This window comes from Thermobia domestica, chromosome 11 (genome assembly GCF_964235325.1).
Source record: "Thermobia domestica chromosome 11, izTheDome1.hap1.1, whole genome shotgun sequence".
Taxonomy (NCBI): domain Eukaryota; kingdom Metazoa; phylum Arthropoda; class Insecta; order Zygentoma; family Lepismatidae; genus Thermobia; species Thermobia domestica.
In genome coordinates this window covers 22152180-22166689 of record NC_137464.1, presented here as the reverse complement: position 1 = coordinate 22166689, position 14510 = coordinate 22152180, and the positions used below count along the sequence as shown (strand labels likewise).

The window sequence follows — 14510 nt, the reverse complement described above, 5'->3', positions numbered from 1 at the left end:
GGACTTTTCCCTTCACCTTTTTATTACAAAAGTTTTATGTACACAAATTATAGTAAGAATTTCCTAATATTTAGGAGAGATTAGATAGGAGCCCGGTGACCAAGCGTCGTGGGCCTTGGGGTTAGGTACTCTCGGTGACCGTGCGTCGTGAGAGGGGTGTAGATTAGGTTTCTCTTTCTCGGTGACCGTGCGTCGTGAGAAAGAGGATAGGAACCCGTTGACCGTGCGTCGTGGGTATAAGGATAGGTACCTCTCGGTGACCAAGCGTCGTGAGAGGGGTTTTAGGTGTTGTGATCAATCCGTGAAGATTGATGTTGGTCGAGGTGTGCAGGTCCTTTTTATTCTGTCTTGTCGGCTTCCATCGTGGGTACTCGTCCTTCCGACTGATGGCGATGGTGATCGACTCCTCTTCGGGAACGTCGTCTGTTTGTTTGTGTTTATTATCAACACATGTAGTTCACACGTGGTTATTGCCTGGTACGGCAACGTGGGGATCCTTACAATATTTTGTTGTCTATCAGAAAGATGGCTTGTAATTAGTTTTAGTAATGTGCCATGTATATTAAAAATTGTTCGCTAATTTGTGCAAAAGAAAAGAATAATTTACAGTATTAAATGTGTTGCTTATATCTAGATATATTATGTCCAATTGAGTATTATTTAATTTAAGATTCATAGAACTAACAAATTCGTCAAGTAAGACATACCAGGAAGAAAACCATGTTGCCTGAGTTAACATATAAGGTGAGCTGAATTTGAAAATTTCGAAAATTTCCTTCTAAAACACATTTGTTTAATAACCGCTATCATGGTTACGGCAAAGAGGTAGCAATGTTATAAAGAACTATTGTGTATACATGTGCTCTCAGAAGATAATGCCCTATGAACAGCCAAGGAGGTAAGATGAGACATGGCTTCGTCTGGTGTGGTAGTAGTGCATGGAAGGAGATATGCCCAACCATATTTGGTGAAAGGAAAGAGAGTACCCGAAGGATGCGTGAAGCAGAGGAATTACCAAAGAATTTGGTACCATTCGAATCACGTTCAATATAATCTCCATGCAAAACAATGCACTTGAAGTATCACTCAGTCAACGCTTGTTCGAACCCATTTTTGGTCTTCTATTCCGAAGCCTTAACAGCCAACGCAGAGCTTCGAAAACGACATCCTTTGATATCCTTTCTGCTTATGGGTATAAAAAGAGTCCCTACGAGTCAGGGCTAGATTATATTGGAGGATCCGGGACCGCCTCGAGTTTCTTTTTAAAGAGAAACACCACTACTTTGTTCGCAACATAAACACACACATTTCTTCCATTATCGCACTATTGTGTACTGCCACACTGTTCCAGCAGGCCAGATTGTGAATACAGACTATTACATCTCTGTTTTGAAGCAGTTGATGAAAAATCACACCCTGAAGAAGAGAAGAGACCTCGTGGGGCGGTGGAAACTGCATAATAAGAATTTGCGTGTTAACGTGATTCGCAACGTTCAAAGAATGTCGTTTTTCAAATTCTACGGCAGCTGTAAAGGCTTAGGTGGAAAATTTGAAGCGTATGCTCAAAACTGGATCCGAAGAGGTGTTTACTGAGTGGCAATTGCACTGGTCCAAAATCATTGCTTTACACAGTGACTACATTGAACGTGATTCGAATGCTAACGAATAAAAATATAGGATAAGCTTAGTATCGCTCTTTTATTGAACATCCCTCGTAGTATTTGACTTCTAGGTTAGTCCTAATGTAAATATAAAAGCATTCCTATCCTAATCGTTAAATGTCCAAATATCAGCACAATTATTAAGTCAATTTCGCGCAACTTGCAGAATTTCAACAGCACTAGTTCCTACCGTTGAACATATGGTATAAAATTTAATGGTACTCCATTGTTCCTATTATTACTCCAAGGACAGGTTACTGTCGGTGATCTTGTGGATATTTTAAGTAGCCATATGTAAGCGTATCCTCCTATGATATGCCCTAACAACGACGCAGTCTCCCGAAAAGACAAATCGGCCATTTACTCAGCCAGACCTGTTGAGGCGTTGTTTCAGGAATATTCCCCTTGGCCTCCTCAGTCACCGACGTACGGCCAGTTTTATTAACGAGTTCGGTTTATCAAAAACTCTTATAGAATACGGCGGGGGGACTCTGAACGAAGGAGGAGACTGAACGCCCGTAAAACTTACTAAGCTACCGCGGCTCTGAAGTGAGCGTTTCAGTACGAGAGAGAGTGTAGTGGTAGGTGGATATTTTGTGAATGTGTTGTGTAAATTGTATTGAAAAACATCCAATCCTGTAGCACCGGTGTTGGGAATAGATTGACAAGGTGAGTACGGAACTAGTAAAAATTGTATATCATGTAAGAATGCAGCTGTTGCATGTAAGGCATTGTTAGTTACTAGAAATGCACACATCAACACCGCTGTGATGGTAACATTGTGTGTGTGTTGCCACCACATGGCAATTGGTGTTGGGCTCCACTCTGCCATCTATCGATGATAATGAAAAATAATAGCAGGTTGTACGTTTCGGGGCGACTCTGAACGAAATTTATGGGGTGCCTCTGAACGCTGTATTGTGAGGGAATAATCACGAAGGGAAGCATAGTGAAACTCATTTCTGTATTGTTGCAGATGCCCAGAACGTACAAAAGAGTAGAAGATGAAAAGAAATATAAACGTTGGTCAGAATTGGATATGGTTTCAGCTCTTGCAGAAATTAAGAACAATATCCTGTCTCTATCAGCAGCTTCTAAGAAATATAATATACCGAAAGGGACATTACATCTCAATATATCTGGAAATATGTGTAAGAAGTCTCCAGGTGGACAAACATTTACAGCAGCAGAAGAGTCTCAGTTAGCAGAAATACTAATCAAAGCAGCCAGGAAAGGATTTCCTCTCACACCAAATGATGTCCGTCGTGCAGCTTTCACATATGCGACAATGACAGGAATTGCTCATAGATGCAATGCAACAACCAATATGGCTGGGAAAGACTGGTTGATGTTCTTCATGCGCAGAAATCCAGAACTGTCTCTGCGTAGCCCACAAGTTTTACCACTGGCAAGAGCACGGGGATTAAATAGGGAAAGTGTTGGTCTGTATTTTCAGTTACTGCAAGAGACACTGGAAGAAAATGATCTCTTGGCATCACCACAATTGATTTACAATATGGACGAGATTGGGTTTCCATTAATAACAAAGTGAAATCGGTAATTTCAGAAAAAGGAAGCAGAGATGCTGTTGCCGTAACCAGCAGCGAAAAAGGTGAAAATGTTACAGTGGTAGCATGTTGTAATGCGTCTGGTAGTTTCATACCTCCGTATGTCATATTTCGTGGGGTGAGAAGACATCCCGAGTTAGGTCATGGACTTCCACCAGGATCTGTATTTGCGATGAGTGACAGTGGTTACATAAATGAAGGTGTTTTCGCCACATGGTTGGAGCATTTTCAGCGATACCGTGTTGCTGGCCGTTGTTTACTTATCCTTGACGGGCATTATAGTCACACCAAGAGTCTTGATGTCCGTATGTTCTGTCAACAAAATGATATAATTCTGCTCAGCCTTCCCGCCCACACGACTCATAGATTACAACCACTTGATAGGTGTGTTTTCAAGTCACTAAAAAGCAACTACTTTTCGGCAGCAAACACTTGGGTGCGTAACAACATAGGACATAACTTGACCAGGTACCAGTTTGGCGAGCTTTTGTCTGATGCATGGGGACGTTCCGCCACAGTAGGTAACGCCGTTAAAGGTTCCGGGTATGTGATGTTTCCCCCTAGATCCTCACGTGATACCAGATCATATTTTTGAACCCAACACAGCAGTAACTGTGCAAAATACGACCCCAATGGAAAACCAAACATCAGATTTATCTACAGCAGTAGTTGCTCCTCGAGATGAAGAAAATGTTGGTAACGCTATCAGTCATCAGCCTGTGCTAGATAACGATTCTGTTTCTCATTCATCCCCACATCCTTCTCCAGAAGCTCCTTCTTCTAGATCTACAACGCCCAGTTTTCTACATGTTGTACCCCTACCTGAGGTCAGTACACCACAGAAACATGCGCCCTCAACAACCAGCTCGTATACTCACATCTCCGGAGTATGTCAAACAACTGACCCTTACTAAGAAAAGTAATAAAGGAACCAAAAGCATTTCTGAAAAGAAGGGGAAGAGGTTAGGGAAGGAGAAGACGACAAATGACGCATCTTGCGAAAGCAATAATTGCGGATTTTGCACCCGTTCGTTCTATGAACCTACAACGTCGGAATTTGCCAACTGGATACAATGCCAAGGCTGTGGAATATGGTACCATGTTCGATGTGTTGGTGCCGGAAAGAAAAAAAGAGTTCATGTGCGGAAGGTGCGTGTGAAGATTCGGGACATTTTACATCAGATGGCCTCAGTTTAAGAGAACGGGCGGAGATTTCTAGTGAATATCTCATAACACTAAACTATCTGGTCCACTTACTTAGTAACTCAAGAACAATACTTTACCAAGAGTATGCCACTTTACCATAATCATAGATCTTAGCAACTTGTAGCTTCATCTTAATGTATAATTTAGATATTCATGCATTAAATGTTTTTTGTTTAACAATTATACGTTTGTGTTTATTTCGTTCAGAGACACCTCATCAACGTTCAGAGTCACCCGCCGCGGTGGGGGCACTCTGAACATTGTAATGGGTCAATAATTTGTTCTATATCTCCATTGTTTCACTACAGCAGCACACTAAACTTTATGCACTCGTTGCTGAAGGACTATGAGTTACAATGACATAGCGCTTTCTTAATCACTGCCTATGAATGATACATGAGAACAAATTTCCCGCGAATTGTTCAGAGTCCCCCCGCCGTACTCTATACCTACGCTGTCTGTCCGTCCGGGAGACATGAAATCTCAAGAACTAGTTGATGGAGCTCCATCAATTTTGGCCTGGATGTACAGAGTCAAAAGTCACGTATCGAGTTCGAATTGATTCCAAGATATGGAGAATCAAAAATCGGTTCCCCATATATTTCTGTGGAGGTACTTAAAGATATTAACCTTGCGTCACATGCTACGCGAAATTAGCAAGTTAGTATAATTCTCAGGATGCAAAATACTGATCTATCCATGCAATACAACGCTAAAATGAAACTATATGGCTTCCTACTCGACAAGTCCAAAGAAGTAAATATTTTCTATTTTCAAATAAACAGTTCATCTTAAAGTATTTATCTTTTAATTTTAGATAAAATGTTAGATTTACGACTATTGCTAGGTATATTTATTTATAGGTTTGGTACAAAATTTAGCTTGTTAAAGAATTCGGTTTACCAAAAACCTAAACCAAACTCCTTTACGTGAAATACACTATGACACTGCTACTTGTTCTAGATAAGGTTACTCACAATATAGAGTTGAAGTTGTCTCGTCTCAAAAAAGGGTGCCATAAAAGTGATGTCTCGTCTCAAAACAAGTGTGTCTGTTTCTAATGGACGATTTATGCCTCGCCTTGTACCCAGAGATAGTTATGACACTAACTAACTAACTAACTCTAGGCCTATAGAACCCGGAGGTAAAGCCTACAATGCCGCGTTCACAAAAGCTCTCCACTGACTTCTATCCTTAGCTAACGGAATCCAGTTTCTACTTTGTATTCCAATCTTTGCGAGATCCATCTTAATATTGTCCTCCCATCTGCGCCTAGGTCTTCCTAATGGTCGTTTTCCGATTGGTCTTTCAGTCAAGACTTTGAAAGCGTTTCTACTTTCTTCCATTCTAGTTACATAACCTCCCCACCTAAGCCTCCTAGACTTGACGACCCTAACAATGTTGGGTAAACCGTATAAATTATGTAGTTCCTCGTTATGAAGTTTCCGCCATTCCCCATTCCCGTTCCTCTTGGGTCCGAATATTCGTCTCAGGATCTTGTTCTCAAATACTTTCAGTCTATAGAGTAAGTGACCATGTTTCGCAACCATACAGAACAACAGGCATCATTATCGTTTTGTATATTTTAAGCTTCAAATTTCTCGACAGAATTCGCGACAAGAAATTTTGAACCGAATAGTAACACGAATTCCCTGCTTTCAGTCGACATTTAATTTCTTCGTGAATATGATTTTCGTATGTTAACATTGATCCTAGATATTTGAAACTATCCACTTTATCAAAAGTATTATTTAATATTTTAACGCATCCATAATTTGCCGTATTATGGTCCCGGCGCACTTCCATGTATTTAGTTTTCTCTGCATTTACTTCTAAACCCATGTCCCTGCAAGCGTTTAATAAGATCTCTGCATTTCTTTCTATTGTTATGACACTACTAATGTTGATACATAATAATTAGCAACCACTTAAAAACAAATCATTCCAGCAAATCTAGAAATATTATCGGCAGTAGGTGACAACATTAGTAAAATTTCAATAATTAACTTTCAACAAAGAACTATCTTCTGTGTCTTATCCTTAATGATAAGTGTAAAACAAGGTGTATGTGTGTGTGTCTGCCAATAGACTTTCATATAAAAGGGAGTCACCTGCAGGCACCAAATTCTTTCTATAAATAGATCTTCAATTCTTCATCAGATTGAATTGTATACGAAACCGTTTATTTTTTTAAAATATTAACTTGGGGCGGATTGGGGGATCCACGTTCTGGTGGTTTAAATAGTATAGAAATCTCAAAAGCTCTTCAAGTTAGACAATCCAAAATATTCTTGCAGGTTGCATACTTATTTGGTCTGTGCTAAGATTGGGTACTTCTTAATATAACCTTACAACAACGTGAAGCGAACTGTAATTCTTCAATCTGTAATTCAAAAATAGTTCTTCGCAGCTCTTTATCCTGTAATTCTTCGTTCGGGTTTCTTTCAGCCCGACACTCCTTCAACTGAGAGAGTGGTGAGTGTGCTTCCCCCCCCCCCCCACGTGCTACAGTCAGTGGTGAACATTCTTCCCCTGCGTTTGCTTACCGTTTCCATTATAAGGAAGAATACTTACCTCAATACAAACTGAGCCCTTACCGCTGGTAAAGGTAAGCACGGGGTGCTGAATTTGATTAGCGGTGAGCGCATCACGGAGGTTTGAATTTCACTTTGAACTGTATATGCACATCTCATCAGTGGCGGATCTATAAGGTAAAAACTGGGGGACTAGCCAGAAGCCAGACTATGATAGATATACCATGAGTTTATTATAAACTTTCAAAAATAAGTAAATAATGGCTTAAATTAGTTTTGTCACTCAAAAAACTGAGGGGTCTGTCCCCTCTGCCTCGGGCTATATCTTACATTGCTTCTCATCAGTATCAGTACTGAAAGGGCCATTAAAACTAAAATCAATCCAATCGAATCTATCGTCTTTATTACTGAAAACTCAAAACTATAATCTTAGAAGAAAAGAGGAAGAGAGAGAAAGAGAAAGAAGAAAGAAACGAAGAAAGAAGAAAGAAAGAAAGAAAGAAGATAGGAAGAAAACGAAGAAAGGAAAGAAAGAAAAAAAGAAAAAAGAAGGAAGGAAAAAGAAAGAAAGAAAGAAAGAAAGAAAGAAAGAAAGAAAGAAAGAAAGAAAGAAAGAAAGAAAGAAAGAAAGAAAGAAAGAAAGAAAGAAAGAAAAAGAAAAAAGAAAAACATTTATGGATTTGGTATCAAAAGTACTTGGATAATTTTCTACCGGTACAACAGTTGGACCTGTTGCACGTGGTCCTGTGTTCGATTCCTGGTTGGAGATCATTACAAAATTTGAACGCATTAAGGTGGTTTGTATTCCATTTTAAACTGAAAAGCCACGTCTAATGCTAAACGTCAACAAAAAAGCAAGCAGACATTTGGAAGGAAGTCGATTGAAGGATGATATCCTGATATCAGACGTTCCTCGTCACTGTAAATTAATCATGATTACCCTTCTCTTGAAAGTTGAGCCACAAATGCTAGAATTTCTTTATTTTTGATTATTCTTTGTTTTCAAGGAACTAACTGTAGAGAAATGAGAGAAGACAATGTGTAATCTGGATAGCTGAGTTACTATAGGTTTATCTGGTGAGGATATTTTGTTGAATCCCGCCATTGACGTCATTGCCAGTTGTCTCGTGCATTCTTTTTTCCATCCTAGTCCAACGCAAGTGAGGAACGGAAGAATTGGTATGTGTTATTATTGTAGGATCTCTACTCCACACGTGGGCGACTGACGCAGGAACCTGGCACGTTTTCCTTCGCATGGCACACGCAGCAACCAGCAGCTCCACTGTATGTAACCTCTTGCTGACAGAAGGTAATTTTGTCTCAATGCGTTGTATTAGAAGAATTTAACGAAATAATTATTGGAGGATATATCTGTACTTGAGAACCAATACCATCATCACCTCAAGTAGTGGTTGGGAATTTTGAAGTTTAATGTTCCTTTTCAGAACTGAGTCAAACTTGTACGAAAGGGACCAACTGTTTAAAATACGATCCGAAATACTACTCAGGTTTTGAAGATGACCACTTTGGAATTCGAGCTCAGTCTAGCTATCATCAACGAAGCTCACCCTCGCAAATCTCAGTGAGGCTTACTACAGAGATGGAGTGGGTCAGCAGGTGAGTCAAGTGGGTCAAGATTTGTGGGCGGGTCAGTGAGTCGTGAGTCAACATGACGTGACCCACTGAGACCCACCACCCACTGTGATTCAATCTCACCCATCGACTCAACATGACCTAATCTGACCAATTACCTACTGTGACCCCCTCTGAACCACCATGACCCATCAACTCATCAAGACCCAATCTGACCCACCACCCACTACGACCTAGTCTGTTCAGTGCATTGTAGACAGCATCTTCTGAACACTGGAGAATTTGTCTACGTTTTACTTTCAAGGCCCCATTTTTCTTCTTTTTTTATTTGTTTCTATTTACTTACCTGAGATGAGTATATCCAAGTGAAAAAAAGAACTTCAGCCACTTTTGGATATTGATATTTGTAATTGTAATAATAACTTACTACTTGGCTTTCGAGATTCAGTCAAATTTTACACTTTTTTCCCCTTTTACGTTGGGCTACCTTTCCTTGATTTGAGACTTTCAAATTTCATCCTATTTTCCATTGAAAAGGATCTGTAGGCCTATTACAACAAGGAAATAATTATATATATGATAATTATATTGAAATTTATCGTAATTTGGCCCATGACAAACACTTTACCATTTTATACCGTAAAGGTCAAATTCACTGGTATTGTAACAGAGCTTGAGCGATTGACCGTAGAAATAAACTCCGATTAGTGAGAATTACTGACAGACTTGTTTTATAACATGCCTAAACTCTTTACTCAGTGGAGAAGAAGGCATTGATCATGGGTCAGAGTTGATGACAATGGGTTTTGATTGTGGTGGATCGGAATAGGTCAGAGTGAGTCATGGTGGGTGATGGGTCAAAATGAGTCATGGTAGGTGCTGGGTCAGTGGGTCATGAGTGAAGTTTAAATTGACCTACACCATATCTGCTTACCACATCCCGGGGTCGCATTTCTCGGAACTATGGCTTGCTTTCTTCACTAAAGCTCTCGGAGCTCTGGCTTGCTCCCTTCACTAAAGCTCTCCCTCACTAATCATAATGAGGTTCTCTGTATCTCAGGATTGCACTCACTGGAGCTTCGGCTCGCTTTCCTCAATGAGGCTCTTTCGGTCATGCGCTTATTATCTTCATTGGACAGTAAGGATTCGGCCTCGATATCCTCAAACATACTCGCGCTCACTAAACCACATTAAGCGTCGAGCTCACTTGTACTCGTGCTCTAGGCTGCTGCCGCTGTCTGCTTGTACAGCTCTCGATTATTGAGCACGAGCCCGATGGAGGAGTGAAACTTGTCTTTCGGTGACAATAGAAGTGCAAGGCTCCAAAAGTTGTGCTGCAGTGTGTATATATTACGGGCCACTATTCATTTTTGCTTAAAAATGGGACATGTATACAGGGTGTTTCAAAACCACACCGACAACGTTTGGGAGGTGATTCCTGACACCAAGATAAGACAAAAAGTATAGACCAACCTCGGTGCAGAAATCCGTCAATTCGGAGTTATACCAGGTGTGTTGAAATTTGCCGGTTTTTTCGAGAAGGAAAAAAAATATTCAGGGAATCTCACAATTTCTTTATTCAAAATAATGACCATTGGATTCTACACACTTTGCCCATCTTTTAGACAAATCATGGATACCATCCCAAAAAAAAAAAACTTTTTCTCTTTCGAGCCAAACCATTCGACGAGCCCATTTTCGACATCTTCAAAATTAGCGAAGCGCTGCTCTGCAAGTGAGTATCCCATCGAGGCGAAAAGGTGATAGTCCGACGGGGCGAGATCTGGAGAGTACGGCGGGTGCGGTAATACTTCCCAATTAAGTGGTTTTAATGTGTCCTGCACCAGTTTAGCGGTATGAGACGGCGCGTTGTCATGTTGCATGATAACCTTGCCATGTCTTCGGGCGCATTCCGGCCGTTTTTCGATTAACGCATAATTCAAATTAATAATTTGTTGTCTGTAGCGATCCGTATTCACTGTTTCATCAGGTCTTAATAACTCGTAGTACACCACACCACACTGGTCCTACCAAACACAGAGCATTGTCTTACGATTTGGCCTTGCCGCCAATGGGCCGGCTTCACCAGGTGCAAGCCATGATTTTTTTCGCTTCGGGTTCTCAAAATAAATCCATTTTTCGTCCCCCGTGACAATTCGATGCAAAAATGATTTCCTTTCGAACCGTTGAAGCAGGATTTCACAAACGGTTTTTCGCTTTTCCATTTGTCTATCCGTCAGTTGGTGTGGCACCCATTTTCCATACTTCTGGATCTTTCCCATGGCTTTTAAACGTTGGGAAATTGCTCCTCGAGTCACATTTAGTGTTTGTGCTAATGTTGCTTGTGATTGGGTTGTGTCTTCATCCAATAACGCCTGCAATTCCTCGTCTTTGAACTTTTTCGCTGCACCGGGATGTTCCTTGTCTGTCAAATCGAAATCTCCACTTTTAAATTGACGAAACCATGTCTCGCATGTTCTAATCACTGGAGCATGTTCACCGTAGGTTTCTACCAGCAACCGATGAGCTTCAGTTGCTTTTTTCTTTTGATGAAATAAGAACAGCAATGCATGCCGCAAATGCGATTTACTTGGAACGAAACTCGCCATAGTCACTGAGGTAAAAAACTCTGACACTATTCTGTTGGCCGAATGTGACTTGTGTATTTTTGAAGGTTAATGTTTACAGAAACAAATGACGTACATGCCGCATCATAGAAATGTATACATATTGCTAGAGACATCTAATGGTAAAACCGGCAAACTTCAACTAACACACCTGGTAGTCTGTCAAAAACATGCAAAAATGAACTTTAAAGATCCATATCTTCCATACGGATCTAACTACCGTAGTCGATACGGATATAACTTGGACCTACCGTAGTCGGGTCAAGATTTCACTTAGAAACTGTGCCCTATCCAAATATCCAACTTTCAAAATCCTGTGGTACTTCCGCAACAATATTTATAGAGGTAGTTGGTGAGTGCTTCAAATTATATGCCCGTAACCAAACTCCTTTAAACCGAGTTCTGAAAAGTTAAAGAATTATTTTCTATCAAAAATCGCTTTCGTTTTTCCAAAACCGGTTTGGTTTTCTATTAAAAAGTAGCTTTGGTTTTAAAATATGTTCCGTTTTCTATCAAAAACGATTTTCTAGAAACTAGTTTTCGGCCTGGCATTTCCCTAATTCAAGTAACAGCCTTCCAAAGAAAGTCCACTACTCTGGCTTTCCTACATTATAATCCAATTAACATGTATAATAACTAGTAGCTAATTCAGTGGCCTATCTACAAGGTTAAACCTGGAGGTCAGTGAGAATTCGAATTATGATAGTTTACACACTTCGTTAATATGAACTAGGAATAAATAACGAATCCTTCCTTCCTCCAGTTACAGTTAGACATGAAATACCAACTATCTATATATATAAAAGAGAACGCACAAATCCTTTGTGAACTCATCACGCTAATACGGCTGAACCAATTTCTTTCATTTTTGGGGGGTTATTAGGATTTGGACCCTAGATGGTTTTTATCATATCACTTTAATTTTTAATTACCAGTGTCTTGAGATAATTGACCATTCAAGTGTCCATACGTACAAATCCTTTGTTATTAGTTCATCATAGGTAAAAATAAACGTATTTATATGCAACCCGCATGACCATGTGACTCGGCGGGTTAACATAAATGACAGGCGATATAATGTTAACATTTACTGGAATCTACTATGGTTTTTATCATATCACTTGAAAGCGAAAAAGTAAAAATTATCTAATTAACAAGGTTTATTGCGTTCCGGGGTGACCGCAGCGAAGCGGGGTGAACGCTGCTAGTCAATTAATAAATTGTAGGAATTTACAGATACGGCAGCTAAACAAATTAGTCACAAGACATTGTGCTTCATATAGGGGTAAAAGTGCGGGGGAACGCGGGAAGATGCCGTCCCCCACGTCCAAAAGATATGTATTGCGTACCCCCAGTTCCTGACAAATTACAATGGGCAAACATAGGCAGGGGGACGTCGTGACGCTATGCCGTTACCTACCTCTCCCCCTACCTTTTCAGATCCACTTTTACTCCTGTCTTCATACATGTAAAAAAAAAAATGTAATTAACATTCAAGTTAGAAATTGTCTTAGAAAATAAATGTTGAATACAAATGTATAACCCACCACCATTATTAATATTATCCTTGAAGATGTCCAATAAAGAATAAAAGGCAATATTTATTTAAAACTTTCAAAAACATATAAATAATAGCTTCAATTATTTTTCACTAAAAAAAAAAAAAAAAAAAAAACTGGTGGCTTAGACTCCCGCGCCCAGGGCTAGATCTGCCATTGAGCTAATTAATGCACCACTTGTAACATTTTTGAAACAAGTGACCTTCAGTTTATTCGTTTCAACAAACAACATCTAAACCGAATAGTCCTACCATATGTTGTTTTCCGTCAGCTGTGGCCAGACGACCCATAGCAGTCATCTAGATTCCCATGCTAACGACTGGCCCAGTGGCGCAACGGATAACGCGTCTGACTACGGATCAGAAGATTCCAGGTTCGAATCCTGGCTGGGTCGTATGTTGTTTTTTAAATTTATTTCATTGTTTCTGTATTAAGTTTATTTAATTGCAATTACAATCCAGATTAATGTCTAGTTATTTATCTTTCTTCGTTGTCTATATTTAACTTGCATTATTTCGTGATTCGTAATACATCGGTTGTCTTTTTTGTAAATAGCAGACCTCCGTATGTATATGATCGGGGCGCGGAAAACATAAGAAAATACATTGTCCTAGCAATAGAATTCAAGACATGTGGCAGATATTAAGAGTGGGACTGTCGTTACAGTTCCTTGTTTAGGATTAGGAATTAGATTTCTGGGATTTAGGCACCTATGGTCATGTTAGCCCGTTACGTATGAGGGATGACGTCCCTCGGCGACAACACTATCCGAGGAAAAGGAAGAAAAAAGGATTGTGGAAGGAAGGAAGGGACCTGGGACCTGTATGTTAGATGCGATTCTGGCATTATGCCTGGTGTGAATGAGGAAAAATCACACACACACACACATACACACACACACACACACACACACACAAAAAAAAACTCAGGATGGATAGCATTCCGATTCCCGATGGGGACACTCGGTCGAAAAGTGTAAACACTTTTTTAGGCTAGCCACCTTGAGTGACGTTTTCTTCATTTACACCACGCAAATGCTGGGATGGCAGCCGACACAGGGTCTACAGGTTCCAGGTTGCTTCCTTCCTTCCCCAACCCTTTCTTCCTTTCCTTTCCTCGGATAGTGTGATCGCCGAGCAACGTAATCTCTAATACGTGACGGGCTAACATGGTATTAGATGCCGAAAGCTTCCTAATCCTAATTCTAATTCTAAACTAGGAACTGTAATGATAGTATCTGCTACAGGACTTATATCACCAACAAATATCAGCAAATAGCATGCGAAGGAACACGACTGCCCACAACGGGGGCAAGAAGGGAAGTTGTCTCCCCAGGGATGTTGGTTTATTTACTGTACATAATAAGGATATGTGCTTAAATAATTGTTGTATTATATGATGTAGCTATTATATGTACCCGTGCATGATAGTTTGTGTTTATTCGCGACAGTAACGGATTTAGCCCGGGGCCAAGGGGCCTTGGCTCCCCAGTTTTTAAGCAACAAAAATAACTTAAGCTATTATTTATATATTTTGAAAATTTTTAGTAAACTCATATCTATCATAATCTGGGTTCTGGTTGCCCCCTCCCATTTTTACTTTCTAGATTCATCATTGATTTCGCGACTGTGCTTGTGTCAATATTTTGTCCTCCTTTTGAATCCGTCTTTTGCTCCTCTTCGAATCGATCTTTCGTCCCCTTTGGAATTAGTCTTTTATCTCCCTTGGAAAAAATTCTCCGGGTGTTCCTGGTAAGGAAGTT

At 40.0% G+C, this 14510-nt stretch overlaps 1 protein-coding gene and 1 non-coding gene across 2 annotated transcripts; both read left to right on the top strand.

Annotated features, from left to right (window-relative positions):
- The first annotated feature begins 2637 nt into the window (after positions 1–2637).
- LOC145665086 (uncharacterized) lies at positions 2638–3213 on the top strand. The gene has a single exon (XM_081732356.1). It carries the CDS (start codon positions 2638–2640, stop codon positions 3211–3213), a length of 576 nt encoding a protein of 191 aa, XP_081588482.1.
- Positions 3214–13069: 9856 nt separating this feature from the next.
- Positions 13070–13142, top strand: TRNAR-ACG (transfer RNA arginine (anticodon ACG)). The gene has a single exon. It is a non-coding gene; the product is annotated as a tRNA-Arg (tRNA).
- The last annotated feature ends 1368 nt before the right edge of the window (positions 13143–14510 follow it).